The sequence below is a fragment of the Gadus macrocephalus genome, chromosome 20, assembly GCF_031168955.1.
Source record: "Gadus macrocephalus chromosome 20, ASM3116895v1".
NCBI classification, from domain to species: domain Eukaryota; kingdom Metazoa; phylum Chordata; class Actinopteri; order Gadiformes; family Gadidae; genus Gadus; species Gadus macrocephalus.
The window spans coordinates 23,209,965-23,233,286 of NC_082401.1; the positions used below are offsets into that span (position 1 = coordinate 23,209,965).

Sequence of the window (23,322 nt, forward strand, 5' to 3'; positions counted from 1 at the left end):
TTGTTTTATAATGGCTTGTTGATTTTAAAATTGCTTTGTTTATTTTGAAAAAAAAAATCAGTGAGCCAAAGATGAAATAATAAATTTATACAAATTAAGTTAATGCATAATAAAGATTTCAAATTCTTCTAAATACGAGCCTACTAACCGCTTAATGTGATAACAGGCTTTTTGCGATTTGCTCCCCAAATCACTCCCATCCCCGGGGTTCCTCCCACTTCCCTCCCTCATGAACACAGCCACGCTTTCAGCACTGCTTCTTTCTGTATTCAAAATCGCTCAAATCTGGACCGGATTTAGCTCTTAGGCTACTGTGCACCAGAAACGCCGTTTCGTTCATTACGGTAAATTAATCGGGGGTTGTATTCAGGAGCCTTCCCAAAACGCGCTGTGGACCCAACTATCTAACTTCTACCCAAAAGTTTTTTCAAAGGAATTTGGTTCATGTTTCAGCCGCGCAAAGACTGGACGGAAACATAATTTCACGTCTGCCATGGAGCTACATTTGACTCATAAGTAAAAGCGTTTTTTGTTTGGCATCAGTGGTGATTGTCGGCAGCCACTGGAAAGGATTTACAGAGAATGGAGCGGTCCCGTTAACTTGATCGCTTTGGCAGAGCTCTGTGCCAGAACGGACTCCTGTTGTGCTCCTACTGTGCAGTTGTGTGTGTGCTGGACATCCCGCCACGGAAGCTATGGGCTGCGGGTTAAGAAAACTAGAGGACCCGGAGGACAGCAGCCCCGGAAAGATCTACTCCACTTTGAAGAGACCGCAAGTCGAGACCAAAACAGACACCGTGTTCGAGTATGTGCTCCTCGACTTCAGTCTGGAAGGTAAACCATGATCATATTTATTAAAATGTTATATTTTGCATTGTCTAGTTGGACTTCTGAGACGTGAACACGGTAAACTAACTCTGCCCTTTTAAATCTATATTCTTCAGGGTATGAAAATACATTGTTTTGTTCTTAAATCACTTTTCCCAAATGTGACTTACTGCAGGTACATACTATATATCCTAGCAACCGTGCAGTTCATTCAGCCGATCTGAAAATAGGTCAGACTAGGGTTTTTATCCTCCCTACGCGACCAGCCCATCTTCTGTGGTCGCACACGCACGAACTCACATGCACACGGGGACATGCTACACTACATCCCATGGGGAATGTGCACGTCGAAATCTCTGCTACCCTATGCTCTACCACACATGCTGTTGAAAATTGAATTAAATCAGCAAATGCATGATATCCTCAAGATGTTGTTGTGGCTAATCCGCTCATCTGTTGCTGGTTTTCACTGACCTATTTGGAAGCAGCCGGCCGTTAGCTTATTGAATGGGGAGCTCCCCCCATGTAAACAGCAGGCCTCTGCTCATTCATGAGGTTAAATATTAATATTTGTCTAGAGCTAACAAGTGAGAATCACAAACAATTCAAACAGGCCGTTGTATATTTTATATTAAAAGTTTACTTATTTGTGTAAGGGCTTTCAACATCCTACATCAGTCTGGGGGCCTGATTGTGTGTCATTCTGGTCCCTTCCCCTCATCTCTGTACTGTGGTTTAAGGAAGTTCCAGAAGCAGACTGCATCATTTTTAAGATTTGCACCTGTGTCAGACTGGAAGTTTGAGGATGAATCATCATAGAGTCTGCAGCCAAACATAACCACAGCCATGCCAGCCTCTCCCTTATAAGAACTGTGGTCTGGTGTTGGTCCGGTCCTGTGTCTCAACTTGTCCACAGAAACCTTTACTTCTATTTCGTGTTGGGTGCTCAGATTTACTGTTACGTTCTTTAGTTGCACACGTTGATGTGTCACGGCTCGGAAAACATTTGTGAGATCTCACTGACTGATTTCAACCGATATGTTCGTATTGCAAAACGATGTGTGAGATTGTGCCTTAGGCTGCTCTGAATCCCCAGAACTTGGTTCAACTTCTGGACGACTTGGTGTACAGCCGGAAGTAACATCAAGCTGCAAGCCCGGTTGGTGCTGGACCGTTATTTAACAAACATGGGTCAGTCTCATGCATTCCTGAGGGGCACCTGGGTGGCAGATGCTGCGACACAACCAAACAAGTGTGTTGTGATGCTATTATGCAAGGTTACCCCCCTGAAAGTGGAGCGGCACCCCACTAGGCCTGGCAGTGCTGTTTAGTTGGGTTCTATTTAGAATTTTCAATTTTTTGGGGGGCATTTGGCTTTATTTATTTATTTTTATTCAGATTGCGTGTACACGCAAATGTAGTCATTTCTACATTGAGGCTTGGATCCAATGCCACTTACCCATTTTAAGCATGCAAGCAAGATTTAAGAAGATACACAATTTATACAAATATACAAATTTCTACAGGTTTAGTAGTGGTAATGCAGAATACATAAAAGCGACTGCTGATTAACTAAATGTGAAACTCTTAGCTTGTCTCTTAGTTTGCTCACCAACACACTTCATTTTCACACTTCTACTTCACACAGTCTGTCAGCATCAGCCCTTTAAGACTCCCCGTTTGGTTGCCACTGTCACACGATGAGAGACTGTTTATTATATACCTATTAAAACTCACCAAACACACAGGAATGTCAAGAGGACATCTGTTTATATAAACTTCTTCACGGCATTCCAGTGGGATGGAACTTCTCTGAGACCTTTACCACTCTGCCAGATAGGGATAACACTCAAGGGAGTATTAAATATGACCGGTTTACAACATGGTAGAATGCAAGTTCTATAACCTTGGAAACGAAAGTGATGGACTCGGCTGCCCTGAGACTTGTAGAAATGGTCTAAATTTGGAAACAAGACTGAGATGGAGAAATGAAAGTGGCCTATTTTAACCAGTCGGCAAACAGTGTCCTATTGTTCAATGCTTCAACACAATTACCAACACAAAGGGACTTTAAGACCCGATGGCTGCCTTGGTTCTCCTCGGGCTATTCAGGATCATTAACTAGCACTGTGGGCAATCATGCAGCTGCACAGCAGTAAAACACCACTGGTGGCTCCGTGGGCCTTCACATCCCCACTATTGAGACCGAGGGGACCGCAGTTATGGAAGTCTAGACAACCCCCGTCGAAAATAAACTTGTCAAACACACACTTCCCTACCATTGAAATGATGGAGGGCAAGCTCTCACTCACACACACGGACTGAATCCACCCCCCCCCCCCACACACACACACACAATGCCCAACTCGGCCTGCTGTGCCTTGTAGCGTGTAGTACCTGGTTCAGTGGGGCCTCCTTCACTGGCCCGTGGCTGGTCCAGGCCCTCGTAGCAGAGCATGGAGGGCTGGGAGCAGGGGGCAGGCGGCACATCAAAGACCTAATGGCTGAGACTTCCACCTGAAGTCATTACTGCAAGCCGGGTCCAAGGCCCATGGCCCATAACACACGGTGTCTTTGAGTGAGAACGCTAGCTTCCTGTGAGCAGGCTTCTTGCTTTCAGTGATATTGATTGATTCTTAAGCCGTTACCAAACTCTGTAAACAAGTAAAAGTTGGATCTCCTCAAGAGATATCTTTTAAGTTAATCAGCCACAACGGGGCAAACTTGTGAGGTATCCATTGGTTTGGATATAATTTGTGTATTGGACTAATGGGCATGAACCTAGACCAACGGCCTCAACCCACCAGACAGGGTGGCGGTTGGAAGCGAGCCTGTAACTCAGCCCCTCAGTGTACAAGTGGCATGGCTCGACTCACTGAACTCGCTGAGGAGATGGAGGGTAAATGAAGCATTGAAACGGGGGCAAAGCACTGGGTGAATGAAACAAGAGTCCGGGACTGTACGTGTGGGGTGAGAGGGCTTTATAAGAAGTGATGTGTGCTCATTATCCGTTGGGGAGTGAGGATCGGGAATGGACAAATTTCAGATCAAATTCAGGCCAACATTTGAAGACAAAAACAATGTGTCTACCACTGACGCCTTATCATCTAAGCCCCTCTGGCTTGGTGCGGTATATTTCTCTATTCCCCCATAATCTGTATTAATTTCAATCACACACATTGCCATCTGCCATAGTCTCTGTCTAATCTGAAAATCTATTGGATTTTATGTGATTTAAAAACAAATATATTCATTTTGAAGGATTATATTTGTAGGGCACCTTGGTATGATGTTACCACACAGTGGTAAAGAAATATCCCACACAGTGTCTCACTCTCTCACGCCAGACCATATCACCTCATCTCTCATCTCTGTGTTAAAGGCCTCTGTCTGCTGTATTTCCATTATCTTCCCTGGACTTTTCTGGTCTCTTGCTCCCTTTCAGATCCTGCCTCATTCATTTCTTCACTAGTGGTGTCACTGTCACTCATTCCCCCGTTGCCAAGCAGCCTTCTCTTTTTTCACACTTCCACAAGCACTCTCTTTCACACATGGGCTTTCTGGCTCATAGTCTATTTTGTAAAGCACCACTATTCTCCATTCCTTCTCCCTCCGTCTCTCTGTCTCTCTGTCTCTCTCTGGATTCTTATTTGTCGTAGCTTAGTTTGTCTCTCCATCCTCTTAGTATTTTCTTTGAGAAAATGAAAGACTTTCCCTTTAGTGCAGTCTTTCACTGGCACTGCCATGAACCCCGTACTCAACCCTCACCCCTCTCCTCCTCCACCCCCCCACCCCTCTCCCTCTCCTCCTCCACCCCCCCACCCCTCACCCCTCTCCTCCTCCACCCCCCCACCCCTCTCCCTCTCCTCCATCACCACCACTGACTGTGAACCTCCACCACACCACCTCAGTCTCCCTTATTCTCTCTTCCTCCCCCCACGGTCCCCAGTCTTTCAACCACATATAGCCGTCACACAGAGGCCTCAGTGTGGTCCATAGCAGGGGGGAATACCCCTTCACAAAGGCCTCCATCAGAGGTGTGCAGTATGGGTCTAAATAGCCGCGACGATATGGTTCTCTTGGGGGCCACACACACACACACACACACACACACACACACACACACACACACACACACACACACACACACACACACACACACACACACACAGCTGTGCAGCTCTGATGGACTCCTTGCATTACAACTTCTTTATTACATTGACGTTCTAAACATCCAAAGATGTCAAAGAAAATTAAATAACCAAGCGCACACTGGATTGACAGGCGGCCAATTGGATCATAAAAATCATAAAATCGAGTGCTGGTTATATAAAATTTACTTTAGTGAATGCATTAGCAAGCTTTGAGCTGAACCTCAGCGACGGGTAAGTAATATCTTGTTTGTGTGTTTAGTTCTACTTTTTCAGTAGCTCTGTTTTGTTCTCTGCTCTATGGATTTTCTTCTTTTTGTGATCTGACTACAGTCCTCCATTTGAGCCAGTGAGATGGTACTGCTCTCATCTGTGTACCGTCTCAGCTGTGTTGAGGAAAATGTGGGGTGGCATAGAGACCCCCCCATCCCATCCATCCCTCTCCTCCCTCACTCACACGCCTTTTCTCATCTATTTTTTCCAAATGTTTTGTTTTCAAGTGCGTTTCCTTTTTTTAGGCTGGGAATGTGCTAAGTATGTTTTATGTCCTTAGTCCTTACCGCACCCCATCGAAAGTCCCCCCTCCCCCCCACCACCCCACCCGTCACCCTTGTTTCTCACAAGCAGAAATGTGGCAGTGATCCAGCTCCTCTGTGAATAGCCGCTCTTTGTGGTCACAGGAAACGCGGTGTTGCTCACAGAGATTCCTGGCCAGGGCCTTGAGAATGAGCAGCAAACACCACAAACAGGGCTCTTACTCTACTGGGCTTCTTGGATCGCGCCTGAATATTTATTAAGATGCATGAAAACGCCTGCTTGCGTTTGTGTCACAATATCCTGTTGACCCACAATCTCAACAGTATCCGACCGACGCAAAAATGAACATATACATTTATAAATCTTTGTTACCACTCACAAGGAGAACATATAGATGCGTATCTGGGCTCGTTTCACAACCACGCCTTCATCTGGGCGCCGAACATCACAGCCAAACCACATCACTCAGGAGGCTGGGCAAACGGGCCTAAAAATACTGTGAGTTTTTATATACAATCTTTATATAACATGTGGTACAGGGTTTTCTTGCCTCGCATGCTTTCATGGCTTAATGGTTGTGTCATGGGAATCCCACTGTGATTGTGTCTGTGCGGTGGATGGCGGCATCACTAACCCATTGAGATTGCGAAGTCACATCGTTTAGTGTTGACTTTGACGACGCAGTCACGCGTGTGCAGGAGGTGCTGATGGCTGATGATAACGCCTGACTCGCTGCTAAAGATATAACTGGGTTCGAACATGCAGGGGTGGGGCGACTCAGGTAGTGTGGTGGGAATACTGCAGGGAACCAAGTTATCCACCGAATGATGCCTGAGACGTTTGTGCACAAATACAGTCACCTCAATTAAACGTGTTGTTTGTCCTTGGAATTTACTTCCAATATGTCTCAGACTAACTTGTGGCTACACGGAGTTGAGTGTAATTGTATATTCAAGGCAATGTAAGAGTTGAAAAGTAACACACAAGAATTATTCTTATTTATTTTTTCACTATTTATCTAGACATGAACACATGGAGGAAGGGAAGGATAAGTACGAAAACAGGAAGTAATAATACAGTGAGGCTCGGCTGAGTAAATCCAGCTGCAGCTCCTAACGGTAACCTTACTGCCTCATTAAGGACCGAAAGAGAACAAGCAAGTCTACTCGTTTGGTGACTTTTTCGGCACATGAGTCAAGGACATAAATAATGTTACGAGCTGCACCTGTGACTGCTGTGCCGTGTCAACCTCTCTGCACAGTCCACATAGGTGCTAATAATGACGTGTTAATTAGTGTAATTCTAGCTCAGTTGAAACTTGAAAGTAGCGCTTTACTACTAGGCATGTTAAAGGGTAAAGGTAACCCCAGCCTGATTTAGCAGGAGAACTCCCAGCTTGGAGTTACCGAAAAAGAGAATGTCCCCCAGTTCAACAATTTATATATTTTGCCCAACATAAAAGACTGTTCACCAACACTTTGTGAGCCTGAAATAGAATGGGTTTCAACTGAGAGAAAACTTCTTTGGTTTTCCTTCCCCTTTAGATATCATGTAGTGGTAGAGAGATGGAAGGATGAAGGACAGTAATGCATCAGTAGAGGACCAATACCTGCGTTGTTTGTCCTTTTAAATCATTACAGTGTGTTTGTCGCACTACGCTGCTTTGTTAATAGGGACAAAATATGACAATTGGTACACATGAAATACTTTTTCAATACTAAGTTCTAAAGCATTTAAATACTAACTACATAACAAATTTATATGCAAGAACATAAGTTGATTGCCTTACCAAATGACTCCATTACTCTGTATTTATATGCAAAATTGTAAGTGATTGTGGAGCTAGTTTATCTGCCTAGTCCCTGATTAATGGAAGTTAAGGGGTATTAGAGGAGGGCCTCTAGGATGTGGTCTCATGATGTCATCGTGTAGATGTGCAGCTCTTGTTCAGTCTGAGGCTGAATGAATGGAATGCATCCATAATCGGCATTCCTCACTAACAAAACGTGTGTGTGTGTGTGTGTGTGTGTGTGTGTGTGTGTGTGTGTGTGTGTGTGTGTGTGTGTGTGTGTGTGTGTGTGTGTGTGTGTGTGTGTGTGTGTGTGTGTGTGTGTGTGTGTGTGTGTGTGTCATTAGATAAAACACTCATCTGTCTCATTACTGATTAAGTTCACCCATTCCAACATCCCCATTTGGCCTTAAACAAGCTATGCCAATTATTTGATATGCAGCAGATGATATCTGTATGTATACTATAGATTAGGCTTTCAACCAATATACCACAGCATGTTTGAATACTTGATTCTGATTGGTCAATGACGTTCCAATGCTGTGCATTATTTTTTAATAACGGCAAACCTCTGCCTTTCAACAGCTCCAAACCAATGCCAACATTTAAAGCAACAGTCAAACAAAACTACACAACGGATGTTTCCTTGACAACATAAAAACAACATGCTCAAAGCACCGCAAAGGAATAATCAATTCAGATGACGTGGCGATAACACCCTGTTGTTCATTCTTTCCATATAGTTGATGATTAATAAGAATCAATTTATTTTTGTTCAGACTTAATTGCCCCACACTGATCTCCAGTCACTGTATATCCTCACTAACCCCCCCCCTGCCTCCCTGTACCCAGGCAGCCGCCCCACTGATCTCCAGTCACTGTATATCCTCACTAACCCCCCCCCTGCCTCCCTGTACCCAGGCAGCCGCCCCACTGATCTCCAGTCACTGTATATCCTCACTAACCCCCCCCCTGCCTCCCTGTACCCAGGCAGCCGCCCCACAGTGCAGTATGTGTCCTCTCTGTGCGAGCTGCCCCAGGCCCTGCAGCCCTACTACACCCAGGGCTACGTCCTGACCACCCTGCACCCCATCATCCTCTCCGTGGGTCGCAGCCGCTCCCTGCCCTTCAGCCTGCTGTACCGCGCCATCCTGGCACGGCCCAAACCCAGGTTGGTGCGACTATGGCCTCCCTACAGACCCCTATGGCGCCCCAGCGACAGCCGGTCGCTACCAAACGTGAATTTATTGCCTGCATGAGGATGGACTTGCACCGTGCAGGCATGGATGTGTGGTTAAATGAATGCACAGACAACCCATGCAGACATGCATGCAGATACACACACACACACACACACACACACACACACACACACACACACACACACACACACACACACACACACACACACACACACACACACACACACACACACACACACACACACACACACACACACACACACACTCTACTGCTCACCTAGACATACACTCCATCTTTCTGGTAAGTACATGAAAGATGGATGAAGACTGCTTTATATTTAATGTGGACAACCAGTGGGTGGTCATAGTGGCGTTAGGGGAACCCCTCTCATAGTGGCGTTAGGGGAACCCCTCTCATAGTGGCGTTAGGGGAACCCCTCTCATAGTGGCGTTGGGGGAACCCCTCTCATAGTGGCGTTAGGGGAACCCTTCTCATAGTGGCGTTGGGGGAACCCCTCTCATAGTGGCGTTGGGGGAACCCCTCTCATAGTGGCGTTGGGGGAACCCCTCTCATAGTGGCGTTAGGGGAACCCCTCTCATAGTGGCGTTAGGGGAACCCCTCTCACAGTGTTTTGGCTCGGCCTGGTTGCTGTGCCAGCAGGCCATAACCAAGGATTGCCATTGGCTAGAAATGTACCCTGACAACAGTCAGAGGCCTGTCGGCGTCCAATGAAGATGAATGTCATATTCATGAGAGCCAAGATTTGGACGTCTGTCTGTAACACAAAAAAAAAGAAAAGAAAAGTGGAGCTCCATATGAGTGGACATTTAAACCCCTCTTAGGTATTCGGATGCATTTTTTATGAATACAATTCTTATTACACTTTCTTACACAAACGCTGCAAAACACACCACGCCTTGAACCACCAAGCATTAAGGCAGGAGGTAAAAAACGGTTGAGACCTAATAAACAATTTAGGCACAGGGTTGAATGGTTTTCAAGTGTCAACTGTTCTCCAGCTTAAATGCTGGGGAGGAAGCTGGCAGACGCCTCACGCTGGGCATGTAAATGATTGATGTCTTCACTGTCTGCAACGCAACGATTACAACTGAACTATGAACCAGCCACAGCTGGGGAGGCTTTTTAGAATCACGCAATTCAACAAATTAAATCAGTCCCTTTTAATTATCAATCCAAGTGATTAACTATGTAAATGACATTTGTCATTGCTCATCAGTTTTGCTAATTGAAGTGTGTGTGTGTGTGTGTGTGTGTGTGTGTGTGTGTGTGTGTGTGTGTGTGTGTGTGTGTGTGTGTGTGTGTGTGTGTGTGTGTGTGTGTGTGTGTGTGTGTGTGTGTGTGTGTGTGTGTGTGTGTGTGCGCGCGCATCAGTTTGCAGCCGATGTCTTTGTGTCACAGTGTGCCCATGCTGAGGGTGGAGGAATGGCCGCTACCGGGAGATTCTCTGACCGGCGACACCGTCCGAGCCCTCATCGACAGAGTCAGTACCACACACACACACACACACACACACACACACACACACACACACACACACACACACACACACACACACACACACACACACACACACACACAGTTTTGAAATGAACGCAGAACTACAGTTATTTAAACCAAGTGAAATCAAATGTCAGCTCTGCTTCATATGAACTTAACCTTTTCTAGACAGAGAAAATGATTCAACCATTGCCATTTAAGGAGGATAATGATTGTGAACGCGTGGTGCGTGTGTGCCCGGCGGCAGGTGAACAGCAGTTCCCGGGGGGGCGTTCGGTTCGTGTGCTCGGTGCTCCAGCAGATGAGCGGCGGGGGCATCGGCAGGCTGGGCAGTCCCAAGCACGGCTGTCGCTCACCGCCGCACACCCCGCCCAGTACCCCACCCGGCGACCGGGAGGTGGAGGAGAACAGCTACAGCCCCGGTGAGGGGTCCAGTCCTCCTCTCCCTCCTCTCCTCTCCTCCCCTCTCCCTCCTCTCCTCTCCCTCCTCTCCTCCTCTCCTCTCCCTCCTCCCCTCCACTCCTCCTCTCCCTCCTCCCCTCCCCTCTCCTCCACTCCGCCTCTCCTCTCCTACTCTCCCCTCCTACTCTCCCCTCCTCTCCTCTCCTCCTCTCCTCCCCTCCACTCCTCTCCTCCTCTCCTCTCCTCTCCCTCCACTCCTCCCCTCCTCCCCTCTCCTCCTCCCCTCTCCTCTCCTCCTCTCCTCCTCTCCTCTCCTCTCCACTCCTCCTCTCCTCTCCTCTCCTCTCCCCTCCACTCCTCCTCTCCTCTCCAATCCACTCTTCCTTCTCCTCCTCTCCTCTCCTCTCCTCCCCTCTTCTCCTCCTCTCCTCTCCTCCTCTCCTCCCCTCTTCTCCTCCTCTCCTCTCCTCCCCTCCTCCTCACCATCTCCTCAGCTTTGTTATGAACCAAACCTTCTACGTTTAAAGCATCTTTTTAAACCTTGTGTTGAACCTTTTTAACCTGATGCTTTAGTTGAATACACTGTACTGTACTCTTGAGGAGGCAGCTGCTTTTATAGTCAATCAACACATAATGAGTTGGCACGAGAGTTCATTGCTTTTATCTTTAAAACCTGTCTATAGGTTTACAAATTGAATTCTGTTGGTTTAAGAGCGTCAAACAAAGCTGTAATCTAATTGGATCAGGGAGGTCAGCGTCAACCAAAGTGGAAAATGTCCGAGCTGTTTACTAATCCGAGCTGCTTGCTACAGCCAGGGTAGTGCTGGGTTGGGCTTCGTCACTCAACTGTGCGGTTCATGTGTTGATGTGAAAACAAATAATTATTTCTCCATCCCCTCTCTCCCTCCCCAGACCTGAGACTGTTGGTGTTTTTCCACTCTTGGGCGGCGGGCTGCGCACCTCTGGACTCGCTGGCGTGTCAGTACCACCAGGGGGCACTGTCCATGCGGGTCTCCAGGAAGGGTCAAGTGGTCAGCGCTCTGGAGGCCGATTGGCTGGAGCTAACTGCCGCCTACTACCGCAAAGGCTGGTCATTGGTTGACTCATTCGTCTACTGGGACAAGCCCAAAGGTACTACCCTAGAAACCGTGTACCTCATTCAGGATTTAAGATGTTCACTTTTTCCAGCACATGTTTAATGTTGTTGGTTTGCTTAAAGGGACTGAGTCAGTCCCTTGTTTGCTCTATGAGACTCGGTCACTCTGTGGAAATTAATACAATAAAAAACTTTATCAATACAGCAGAAAAAACAGCTCATAGGTTGTCGACACCAGTAGGGGGCTCTCGCCAAATTTTGTCCCAAAACTGTTTTGTAGTCCATTCTGACCCAGTTCAGTCGGTCATGGCACCCACATGTACACATCCACAAATGCATTCATAGAAATTGCTTATCCACTTCCTGTTTTGGCTACGGGGCCCTTTTGACTATCTATTTATAGAACTCTCATTTGAACCTCTGCGACCTCATTTCCTCTTCCACTGCTGACTGGCAGACATCCATCGGCTACTAGAGCATCCTAAATCATCCAAAAGATTTGTATGGATGTTGTACAAGTCTTGTTGTTACGCAACTCTGCTAGTCTCTACTCTGAAGGCAGAACCCATACATATCGGTTTCTACACATACATACAAACCAAAGTCTGTCGCAAATTGGAACTATACACTCACACAAATGCACCGAAAGACAGACTTGCACACACACACACACACACACACACACACACACACACACACACACACACACACACACACACACACACACACACACACACACACACACACACACACACACACACACACACACACACACACACACACACACACGTGTACACACAGACGCACGTGCACACAAATGACTTGGCCTAGTTCTCAGATCTAGTTCATGGCCATCCCAGTGGCACACTTTAAGCGCAAGTCCCGCATAGTTCTCGTTCTTGTGCATGGATGATCCTACGATGCCTAAGTGTGTGTGTGTGTGTGTGTGTGTGTGTGTGTGTGTGTGTGTGTGTGTGTGTGTGTGTGTGTGTGTGTGTGTGTGTGTGTGTGTGTGTGTGTGTGTGTGTGTGTGTGTGTGTGTGTGTGTGTCAGGCGAGCCCGTCCCCAGGTCTATGGAGGGGTTGTTTGTCTATGAGGAAAGAAGCACCTGCCCCCCCGCCAATGACACCATCGTGGTGGAGCAGTGGACCGTCATAGAGGTCAGTATGGGAGCACGGGATTGGCTGTCTGCATGTGTTATATGACGGTGGTAGTGCTTCATGCTGCTGATCCGAGGTGGACCGTTAATGAAATGACGGGTTTGTGTTATGAATGGAACGCACAACCGGCCTGTTGAGTGTAGTATCTGGTAGAACTGTGTTCATCACAGTTATTCAATTGGGATGAATGGGGCTTGTTTGGCAAAGTTGCAATAGCAGAATATTAAACAAAACTATGGTGAACAATGTGTTATTCTACAATGTCTTCAGCTCTTAATGAACCCAGATGGAAAACGGATTGTGTTCTCACATTTCTTTTTGTCAAATGTTAATCTCTTCTTCTTGTTTCCTTCATTTATTATGTTATTTGCTAATACAGTGCAAAGAACAGTCTTCATTATGTAAACAAATAACAACAAAGCTCTTGTAGTCGGAACAACAATGATAACGAGGTCCCATTTCAACAGACATTGGCTCTCGGGAAGCGGTGTTGAGAATAGAGAGAATGCATGTAGGTGTGGGGGAGTTGTAGTGAAACCTGCTGCAGTATGAGGAAAACTTGTACTTGGCCTAAAGTGTGTGTGCGCGCGTGTGTGTGTGTGTGTTTGTGTGCTCAGGGGTCCCATGTGAAAACGGACTACGGGCCCCTCCTTCACACGCTGGCCGAGTTCGGATGGCTGCTCACGTGTGTGCTTCCCACACCGATTATCCGACATGACAGGTAAACAGTTGTCTCGCATGCACACCAGCTCTCTTTCTCTTGCTCTCTCTCTAAATATCTGGATAAATAACCTCTGGTTGTTGGTCATATGTTTTTCATATGCCTTTTCCTTGTATTCTTTGTGTGTCATTTGATCATTTGACCTGCTATCAGGCCTCTTGCAAACGAGTTGCCTGACCTCTTCCTTAGTAGAGAAAAGTCAAATAATCAAAAAAAATATATATATATGTATGCAAACTGGCCTTTGCTCCGTCTCCTCTTCCAGCGATGGGAACCTGGCTACCAAGCAGGTGGTGTTCCTCCAGAGGCCAGTCAGAGGCCAGCCAGCCGGGCAGAAGAAGAGCCAGGTAAGCAGGGATGGCATTCTGTCCTCGACATGAGCTCAATGGGTCATTGTTATGGCACCTGCTGGTGAGAGGCGCAAGTCCCAGTGCAAAGCAAAAGTTACGATACTGCCCTCTGTGGGACAATGTTTGAATAGCAATGTGGCAGGGGATATAATCTTGGACATTAATTGAGTCATAATATATGGGTGAATAAATAGAAATACGATATAGGGAGGTAGAGGGCTGAAGGCTGAACATTTGCATAATCCAATTTGGTCACCGGGAAGCAGTGGGAACCGCTCAGATGTGTATGCTTTGCAGATCTTCTCTAAATTATAATTTGTTGTCTTTTAATATTGGACTGGATGGCCTATAGTCTCTTTAAGATTGTTTGCTTAATGCTAGATTACCTTGCTGAGAATATCGTCGCACAGAGCAATCCTTTCAGATATGAATGCTCGCTGCTGTATAATATGGATGGTCAATCGCCTGCGATGATCAAAGTGCTAGAGGTGGAATTCATACCACACCCGGTTTATGATATTAATGTCTGTGGAAATCCCTTCCTAACACATACATCTGACCTTCTTAAACCACTCTCCACTCACTTTTCCTACCTGGGTTCCTCTCCGTCCCCAGGCCTTGCCGGCACGGGTCTCAGTCTCCAGCCCCTCCATCAGCCTGGGAGCGGAGAGCCCCCTCCCCCCCATGGAGCCGTCTCCCACCGCGGGGGGCATCGGGGGCTTCCCGGTGTTTGGCGGCGGGTACTCCAGTACCCTGTCCCACCTGGAGGAAGGGGGCTTCGAGCAGGAGGAGGGCAAGGCGGAGGTCACCTGCATGTAAAAGCAGCTGAAAAAACACTTCCCGGACGGACGGACGGAGCCCTCCTCCGCCTACGGACCTCTCTGTCCCCGACTGAAAACCTAGGACTATGTACTGGATTATAGGAGGAGCTGGAGGGATCGTTCAAGGGCGGAAATGGATTGGTTGTGAGAACGGATCATGTTGTTCCTCCCAGTAGCTCTACACCTCGATTGAATACTCATCAGAAAGACTTTATCAGCACAATGATCGATGATAGGCCTGTTAGGAAAATATATTTGTTCCCCTCCACAGTTTTAACCTCCTTCCCTTTAACAGAAACTGTAACATAGAGGGACGTGAACTTGGCACTTTGTGTGTGTGTGTGTGTGTGTGTGTGTGTGTGTGTGAGTGTGTGTGTGTGTGTGTGTGTGTGTGTGTGTGTGTGTTTACTGAAGCCATAATTGTGTACATTGTATTACTTACATATAGACCTATGTTTAAACATTATGTTCAAACCATCGTTCGGGATGATGGTTAGCAGATGGCTAACGACGTTAAGATGCAAGACCCTTTTCAACCTTCTCAGCCGTTCTCATTCACTTTAAGGTAAACGCGTGTAGATGTTTGTTTATTTTGGGATGTTCACACAAAGATAGACACATCTCATAGGCCGGTCTTTGGGGAAAAACCCTTTCATGGCATGGCGGTGGTCACCGGGAGAGTCGCCACAGCATTACCTTTAACTGCAGTTACCAGAGCAGTTCTTTACCACATATCTTCACTGTTTTCTTTGCTGTTTATTTTAACACGGTTTATATGTTGTTTTTTTTCTATGGGGCTTCTACATCTGCTAACCGATCATTGAAGTCTGAAAACATTCAGACCTAACTATTTATTTTCTGATCTTACATTTCTGTAATGTCTGTTCCAACCTAAGATGGTGCAGAATCGTCGTACTTATTCAGGGTAGCCCTGATCAAGTATAACTGGGTCAAGGGTGTTCAAAGCAAATAACATTTATCCATCTTTGTATGAGTTGTTACAAAGATATTTTGAAGGGAGCAGTAGTTGACTGGATTAGGTGTATTCCTGAATTAATGATGAGTCGTATTCGTTCGAACATACACTGAAAATCTCTGCTGGGCAACCGGTGTTGGGATATTTCGTTGGTGGCCGATGGGAGTCAGACCTTCATTGATATGTTTTGACACTGGTTCACTGATGTACACAAAAATCTAGGATTATATCTCCAACGTGCTTATCGCTTTCCTTGGACACTTCTGTAGATCGCTGCTCAATGTTTCACATTGCCATGTCGCTGGAAACACACTCCTCATTGGTCCACAGCTTCATTACTGAATCTGGTATTTCAAAGAGTGTTGATTGAACTGCCCACCCTTTAATGCAAAGAAAGCAAATCAGACTCCTACGATAGGGCTGCATACTGCTGTGTGTATGTTGAAGGCCGACATATTGTAAGAACGAATATGACGCAAGTATTTTGTTACTGGGTTGTCTTTTGCCGTATTTCTTTATTCAGTATCCGTCCTTTTCAGGAATTACCTGATTGCAGTATTATTATTCCCCATCTTTCTTTTTGGGAAGTTGCAAGTCTTTATTTTGCCTAATTTTACTGTATTAAAAAAATGCTTTACCCCATGTTTTAGCAGTTCTTTCCCCAAAGTACATTTTATAGATGAGAATGTGTGTCTTTATAATGTATACATCTGAAATTATTCTTCCAAAATATTTCCATGGATGGCCTGGAGTTCATTGATTCAAATTTAACAGCTGCAGCATATTTCACAAACCTTTCCCTGAGGGGAAGAACGATCACAAAAAGCTGGGTAACGTTTTTTTATTAACAGACATGTCAATGTCAACAGTAACAAAATTTGTTGTCCATTTAAAAAAAAATAAAAAGTGGGTAGCCAAGACAACGCTTCTCCCACAAAATAACTTAATTATGAAAGGGGGGGGGGGGAAGCGAAGGACGGTTGTGCTCCTATACTTGAATGTGTCTCCATCTCATCTCCACCATTAGTCTGGGTTAGGGGTCAGGCTCACCCTTTCACTGTCATCCATTTCATATTGTTTTTCAACCAGTCAAATGACGTCTTAATAATGTAGCGGCAAGGGACGCACTTACAATATTTATAATGTGGGCATGTTACAAAACCAGGATCGAACCAACAAGCCTTGCTCAAGATTCTCTACAAAGGATTTCAAAAGCCACATAAGAGAATTAGCACAACAGACTGCTAACATACAAAACTAGATTCCTTTTTTGCTCCCACTACAACACAGGCCACACTTACTGTATGTGTACAGTAAGGCCACCCTTAAACATCTGGTAGGCGACACAAGCAAATAGAGACGTGATATGAAAAACAAAAACATTTCAAGGATCGGAAAACATTCTTCATTCAAAAGAAACAGGAGTTTGGGGGGGCATTATATACAAGTATTTCATGGTGTAAGTATGTGTGTGCGCCTTAGTCAGCAGTAGATAAACCCATCTTTAACGCATGGGTAATGTAAATCCAGCTGCCCGCAAATGTCTATCCAGGCTAGTGTGAGTATGAGCCGTGAATGCGACCCTGTCCCGTCAGATTTAGACACTGCTATAGCCTGCTCGGACAGAGGTACAAATGGGATGTTCCAATTATCCCGGTTCTTCCATAGGATGGAAGAATTGAACACGCATACACCCCTGTGTCCTGAGAGCCACACAGGCGCTATAGTCGACATGGAGCTCACTCTGCGCTCCTGTTGTATGTAATGTACAGATTTGTGGTTGTGTGTGTGTAATGTGTAGTGGGATATATATATATATATTTATGAGATGTGTGTGCGGTATATCTGTAGTGCGTGTCATTTATAACATGTAACTATGAACAAATGCGCGTGCACGCGACTCCCTTGTTGCAGCAGTGTAGGGGTCCTCTAGGCCTCGCTCTCCCCAGCGGACGAGGTGTTCTGAGCCCCCTCCTCCTCCTCCAGGATGGGCACAATCAGGTTGTCTTTGGACATCAGGTTGTACTTCATCACGAAGCGCGTGAAGCGGTGACATAGGAAGGTTTCGTTCTGCCGGCACAACAGGGTTTATAGTGGGATAACGTCGACCATCGGTAGGCGTGAGCTTGAGGTGGTGACTAAGTAATCGAATAAGATAGGTGTTTATGTTACAATGGCCACAATGAAGTAATGTGGATCAAATATGCATAGAGCGTGATTCCCTTTCAGTGATGGATCGTGCTTTATACTTTTCCCAACTTCAAATCAATTCACCAACATTCTCCAAAAGGTTGGTGAATCAACAGCTCTTTTCCCAGGGGACACTTACCTCATACTTGTCAAATATCTGGCGATGGTGGAAGTATGCGTGCGAGAATATCCTATAGATGCGGCGGCACACGGAGCCCAGCTTGGCCACAGATGACTCCTTGATGCTAACCCTGGAGGTCAAAGGTCATGTTAACATTTAATTTTTTTACCGTTGTATGTAATATTTCGTCCCCTATCGACGATGATATGTCTTACCTTCCAAAAGTATAAACGGGCACAACTAGCATGCATTTACATTAAAAGCAATGTCATGCCAGTCAGACACTGAGGGACGTTGGTTGGATGTGTGGGGGCCAGTGGAGACTGACCTGCTTGGAAAGTATTTGTTGCTGTTGAGTAGGCAGGCAGCTCCATCCAGCGTGTGCCTGGTGTAGTCGATGGCAGGGCACTGAGGACACCACCGAGGGGATGGTGGATGAAAAACTAATTACTATTGAGCCGTTCAGCAGACACTCTTATCCAAAGCAACACAAGTCCCAAAGTCATCGAGGAGCAGGTGGGGGTTACGCATTCTGCTCAAGGGGGCAAGAGGGAGGCTGCACACAATTGGGATCGAACCCAGGTGTCTTTGTTTGGGAGCCGAACACCCGAGCAACACTTGCTACCCCTTAATCATTAATATATACAGTCTGAACGTATATGTATATGACCCAACAATATTGATTTTATCGCCAATATGGCATATCGGGACTACAGATGAAAAAGTTTGTATAACTAAATCTGGTACATTTACATGTCCCATGCAATGGACATGTCGATTAATGTACATTGTCCCTTTTAAATGAATAAATAAATATACACAAACACACATATATAATGAATATATTTAAGTAACATGGAAACACTTTCAATGTAATCAAGGGGTGCGGTGGGGAAAGAAGCTCACCTCTTTGGGAGTTTTGTGAGCAGCACATAGAAAGATCCACTGTTCGGTGGCTGTCATCTGGGTGCAGGTCTCTGGGTGACACTCGCTCTGAGGGAATTTAACAGTATGCATGTTTAAAATGTGCCGTAAATCTCACAATCTATAATGTTGAAGCACCGACATGAAAAATACACCAACCTGCAGTTTGACTGCTAGTCCATTGAGCTCGAGGCAGAATTGCCTGCAATTGAGATGGGCCAACGGGAATAAACATACAAAACGATATAGTACAATAAATTCAGATAGACAAAATCACAACTTGTGTGGCAAACGTTTCATGATAATTCCCTTTCACTGACCGGAGATGCTCATACTTCCAGACCCCCTCGTCCTGTCCCTCTGGAGGCTCCAGGATCTTGTCGATGTTAGAACAGTCCGACCGGATATTCTGCTGGATGTACTGTAACAGTGAAGAAGGGCCTAGGTCAACACAAATGTTCCATTTTCAACACTAACTACAGATTGTTTAACACAATCCTATTCAATCTCCCAAATATGATTCACAATGGTTGTGAGGATTTGGACACGGACACGGACACACACACACACACACACACACCTGTTGGACAGCGAGCGTGCTGTCCATCTCTTCAAAGGATTCATCGGGCCAGTTGTAGAAATCCTAGACATTAAAACAATGACAACTTAGAGCAGTCATACAATGAGAAAGTTGGTACAATCTTGCTGAAGATTCTTGGATCACGTCAACAGAGGCTAGCCTGGACATCTACCTGGTGGCAGGCGTCATCTCCCGTTATAATAAGGGGAAATGTGGAAAAGCCAACACCGATAATAACATTTGATTGTAAGACGTTACCTGGGGACTACGGCGTTAACAGTGGACCAAGTTAACCTGCTTCGTACGAAAGATGTGCCATCGCATTTAGCGTTAGCATTTAGCGACGATATGGCACCAAGCATCCGCTACTACCATTTGCCCTAGATAGAATCGCCTTTTTTATTTTCCAATGACATTGAGGCTACTCAAAAGAAAAGTACGAGCCGTCTTGTAAATAAGAACAAAATCAAATACGTCAGCCTAGGACCAAACAACTCGTTGAGGAAATAGAGGATTCGCAGTCTAATGGCCAGTCCCAGGCCTAACCCTGTAGTCCGAGGTCCACTTGTACAGGATCAGTGCGCCAGGAAACAAACGTTTTCAAATAAAACACAGCACTCATAAGCCTAGTTCGGTCCCATATAAATGTGTCAGACCTTAATAAACCCACCTTTGCTTTGGTTCCAGGCCGATTCCTCCTGAGAACTGCAGTACCCTCCGCCATGACCATCTCGACAGAATACCCGGATGACAATGAGACGCTCACTTGTACGTACGTCCCCACTCGTCTTTTTTCTTCCGAGGGATCTTAAAAAATACCACCAGTGTGGAGTCTTATTTATGGTACACCGTTACATCCATTTGTTTTGTACGTTTAGCATACTTAATGCAGTAAGTGAGCACTTCGGTAAATTTGGTTCATAAAAAAAAACACCAAAGCCTAATTGTGCTGGTTTACAATGGCATTTTTCTAGCGTAATGCCATTTCTATCGCGACATTTATTGAATCATGGTAAAACTTGTATAAAATAAAGACAAGACAGAACATAATGAAGAGTTCTTTTATTATTGTAACAAAAACATGATTTGGAATTATTTACAATTGACGGACAAATCAAAGACATTAATGAGGCAATGTTACTGCACTTCTGGGATGAAAAGGACGTTACATACTATAAAGCACTTTTAATTTTAATTTTCATATTTCCCCAAGATATCTGCATCACGGAACAGGAAATAGTCCTGCAAGAAAAAAATATTTAAAAGTTGTATTACATTTTGATGACACATTAATTACGTAATATAACGAATATGAAATATATTTTAAGTGGTGACGGTATACCTTGTCATCCAGAAGGACTTTAGTACCCCCATATTCTGGGAGGAGGACTGAATCTCCGACCTTCACGCAAACTGGCTGCAAAGCTCCGCTCTGAAGAATACAAATAATTATCAGCTAGAGAACATTACTTCTGCACAACTTCAAGTGACTTTGTTTTCTTCAATGATGAGGTAGTAAGTACCTTATTGATGGAGCCCGGCCCCACTGCAACCACTGTAGCCTGCAGCACCTTGCCTTGGGCCTTCTCGGGTAACATGATACCCCCTTTGCTCATAGTCTCTGCTGCCAGGCGTTCAACCAACACCCGGTCGAACATGGGGAGGAATTTTCTGAAAGCCTGGAGAAGAGAGAAATAAAAAAGGGGAGGGGGACATACATGAATTTATTTACAGTTCATTAACGGAGAGGGAAACTACATTAATCCACCGAAAAATGTTACAGCTAATTTTGAACACTAGGGGTCGCTCTTGATTCATTGAATAACCCTGCGTAAAAGAAAAAAAGAAGCCATGAATCGTGAGCAGGTTTTTCTGCCTGTAGTAATCGTCCTAAAAATAAATACATTCACATTAATGTTACACACATACACTTCCTTGGATTGTACAATTGTGTTAGTACGATTAGGACTGCGATTAAGCTAATACAGAACATCTCTAACAATCTTCACCCACCCAGGGCTGTCAAATACTTTGCAGCGATGATCCCATTTTGAAAAAGAGAGATGAATAAACAGGACAATCTAATCTAATCAAGTCTTGCATAGCCAAGTCAGGATTTTGTTAATAAGCTTTTAGATAGACATCCCTCTGTTAATCCACAAGGGGGATTAGGTTAATCAGTGTGGTAGTTTGAAAGAGGATGGTGCGTCAAAAGACAGGGGTTGAAGCAAGGGCACATGTCAATCTATTATCTAAGGAACCTAATTGAAGGTAGCATCAAAACCATTAGCATCACCCACAAAGAAGTTGAGTAACACTGATGATTGCATGTATAGTGTGATGTAGTTACAGTGTACCATCTTATAAAATACCAATCTGACTGCAGCAAAGGTCTTTTGAGATTTAGAACACCAGCTGCAGCCAGTCAGACACTGTTGGATCATGGGATGTGTGACCTTGTGTGAAGGTTGTTGAAGAATGGGGGAGGTAGAAGGCCATCCTGGTTCCAGCCAGTTGTCCCAGAGGTGATACATTAGCAGGGGAGGGGGTCAAGGGAGAATCTTTACCCATTCACAGAAGGACAAAGACTGATAACCTACTGATAAACCAGGGTATTTATTCAAAAAGGACTAGGATTTTGGAGGGAGCCAAGAATTTGCACAGTCTCAAGAGTGTAGCGAAAGTTTCAACGGTAGTATGTTAGTAACCTTGACAGTTTGAAAAGAGTTCCACACATAATGTTATAACATTCAAGTGCTGCTTGTTAAGTGCCTTGTAAAACAAGTGACAACGTTGCTTGCCGACATTCAATCAATGACAGTTAGGAAATATAAATTGTAACCCCTGAAGAGTGGGCGTCTGTCCATTCACTCTTTAACATAGTTGGATATGATGATGTAAAAATAGGTTTAAAGAAAAAATAGCCCAGTCCTTATTAACATGATGCAATACCCCTTCATTTAAAAAGACAAGTCACGCAGTATAAAAAAGGTTTGCGTCATCAGCAAACGCCAACATACTAATATGATATAAAACGTGTAGTGACGGCCAACTACTCGCACATAAATATCCTTCCGATCGAGACTTGATGTACCCAACTTGATGAACTCGAGGTTGTTTGGGCCCACCTCGTTTCATTCATTCATCCTTTCTTTTTTTTTTACAGAGTCACATGTCATTATTGCAACCACGAATTTTACTGTATACACTTATGTTAGCAACACAATTCACAAAACGCATGTTATGTTCAATGAAACGCAGTTAGTTTGTCATGAAACGGTGAGGTTAGTTAAGGTTACTTTACATTGCACTCACACTGAACACACGCAGTTAACTACTAGGTCACCGTGGGGTTAACTCGCATGTTAACTGGCTATGTATTCAATGCAATCTGTTTGACGTAAATATTGAAATGAATGTTTCTTATTGTATTACTCTCCATCACAGCTTGACCTTGTCCATGGATCAAAGTTGAACACCGGCTAACATATCTTTAGCTAGCTGCTACCAGTAATAGAGCTAGGTCAGATTAATAATCTCTCTAACACCATCAATGAAACTGATAGTTCCAATTTGGCATAGCACATTGTCAGATTTCCTCGCAATCACCTTACCATTTTAAGTATTTGGACTTGAGCTGCTGTACCCCGATTTCTTCGTGAGCGCTGATGTGACACACTGAGGCAGATCCACGTGAGGAAGTATCAAGAATGATCCGCGCATGCGCACTCACGACCTTAATTTGATAGATGACCCGATGCTAGAACTTTCCATCCGCACAGGCCACCACACAATCATAAATGTTTGCAATTAATGGACAAATATATGGATTTACCATAGGGATTTATGTATGACATATAAACACAATTCATGTGTCGATTTTTGGCATTTGCAACAATCATCCAAATTGCACAACGTCAACTTTGACCTATAGTTTTGCTCCAATGGTACGCCC

General features: G+C 45.0%; 2 protein-coding genes across 4 annotated transcripts; one reads left to right on the forward strand and one right to left on the reverse strand.

Moving 5' to 3' along the window:
- The first annotated feature begins 210 nt into the window (after positions 1-210).
- Positions 211-16,194, forward strand: rftn2 (raftlin family member 2). Its single transcript, XM_060039828.1, has 9 exons — positions 211-834; positions 8,296-8,476; positions 9,901-10,009; positions 10,274-10,448; positions 11,341-11,559; positions 12,578-12,684; positions 13,302-13,405; positions 13,671-13,752; positions 14,371-16,194. Exons 1-9 carry the CDS (start codon positions 696-698, stop codon positions 14,572-14,574), a joined length of 1,320 nt encoding a protein of 439 aa, XP_059895811.1. The 5' UTR covers positions 211-695; the 3' UTR covers positions 14,575-16,194.
- A 184-nt stretch (positions 16,195-16,378) lies between these two features.
- LOC132448477 (MOB-like protein phocein) lies at positions 16,379-23,137 on the reverse strand. 3 transcript variants are annotated; one of them, XM_060039832.1, is made up of 9 exons: positions 22,982-23,137; positions 20,891-21,046; positions 19,368-19,430; positions 19,108-19,208; positions 18,947-18,989; positions 18,770-18,856; positions 18,192-18,271; positions 17,882-17,993; positions 16,379-17,622 (listed from the first exon to the last, which is right to left on the reverse strand). In XM_060039832.1, exons 1-9 carry the CDS (start codon positions 22,982-22,984, stop codon positions 17,482-17,484), a joined length of 786 nt encoding a protein of 261 aa, XP_059895815.1. In that variant the 5' UTR covers positions 22,985-23,137; the 3' UTR covers positions 16,379-17,481. The 3 variants fall into 3 exon arrangements, with proteins under 3 accessions (XP_059895815.1, XP_059895813.1, XP_059895814.1); XM_060039830.1 differs by lacking the exons at positions 20,891-21,046; positions 22,982-23,137 and adding an exon at positions 20,038-20,165; XM_060039831.1 differs by lacking the exons at positions 16,379-17,622; positions 17,882-17,993; positions 18,192-18,271; ... (2 more) ...; positions 19,108-19,208; positions 19,368-19,430 and adding exons at positions 20,415-20,609; positions 20,710-20,799.
- Between the last annotated feature and the right edge of the window lie 185 nt (positions 23,138-23,322).

Excerpts from the sequence above, each read along its gene's own strand:
- LOC132448477 (XM_060039832.1), bottom strand. Across the intron at positions 19,431-20,890 it reads GGCCGGGCTCCATCAATAAG|GATTTCTACAACTGGCCCGA; the intron begins GTACTTACTACC and ends TTTAATGTCTAG. Across the intron at positions 18,857-18,946 it reads GACTAGCAGTCAAACTGCAG|AGCGAGTGTCACCCAGAGAC; the intron begins GTTGGTGTATTT and ends AAATTCCCTCAG.
- rftn2 (XM_060039828.1), top strand. The coding sequence starts at position 696 with ATGGGCTGCGGGTTAAGAAAACTAGAGGACCCGGAGGACAGCAGCCCC. Across the intron at positions 12,685-13,301 it reads AGCAGTGGACCGTCATAGAG|GGGTCCCATGTGAAAACGGA; the intron begins GTCAGTATGGGA and ends TTGTGTGCTCAG. Across the intron at positions 13,406-13,670 it reads CCGATTATCCGACATGACAG|CGATGGGAACCTGGCTACCA; the intron begins GTAAACAGTTGT and ends CTCCTCTTCCAG.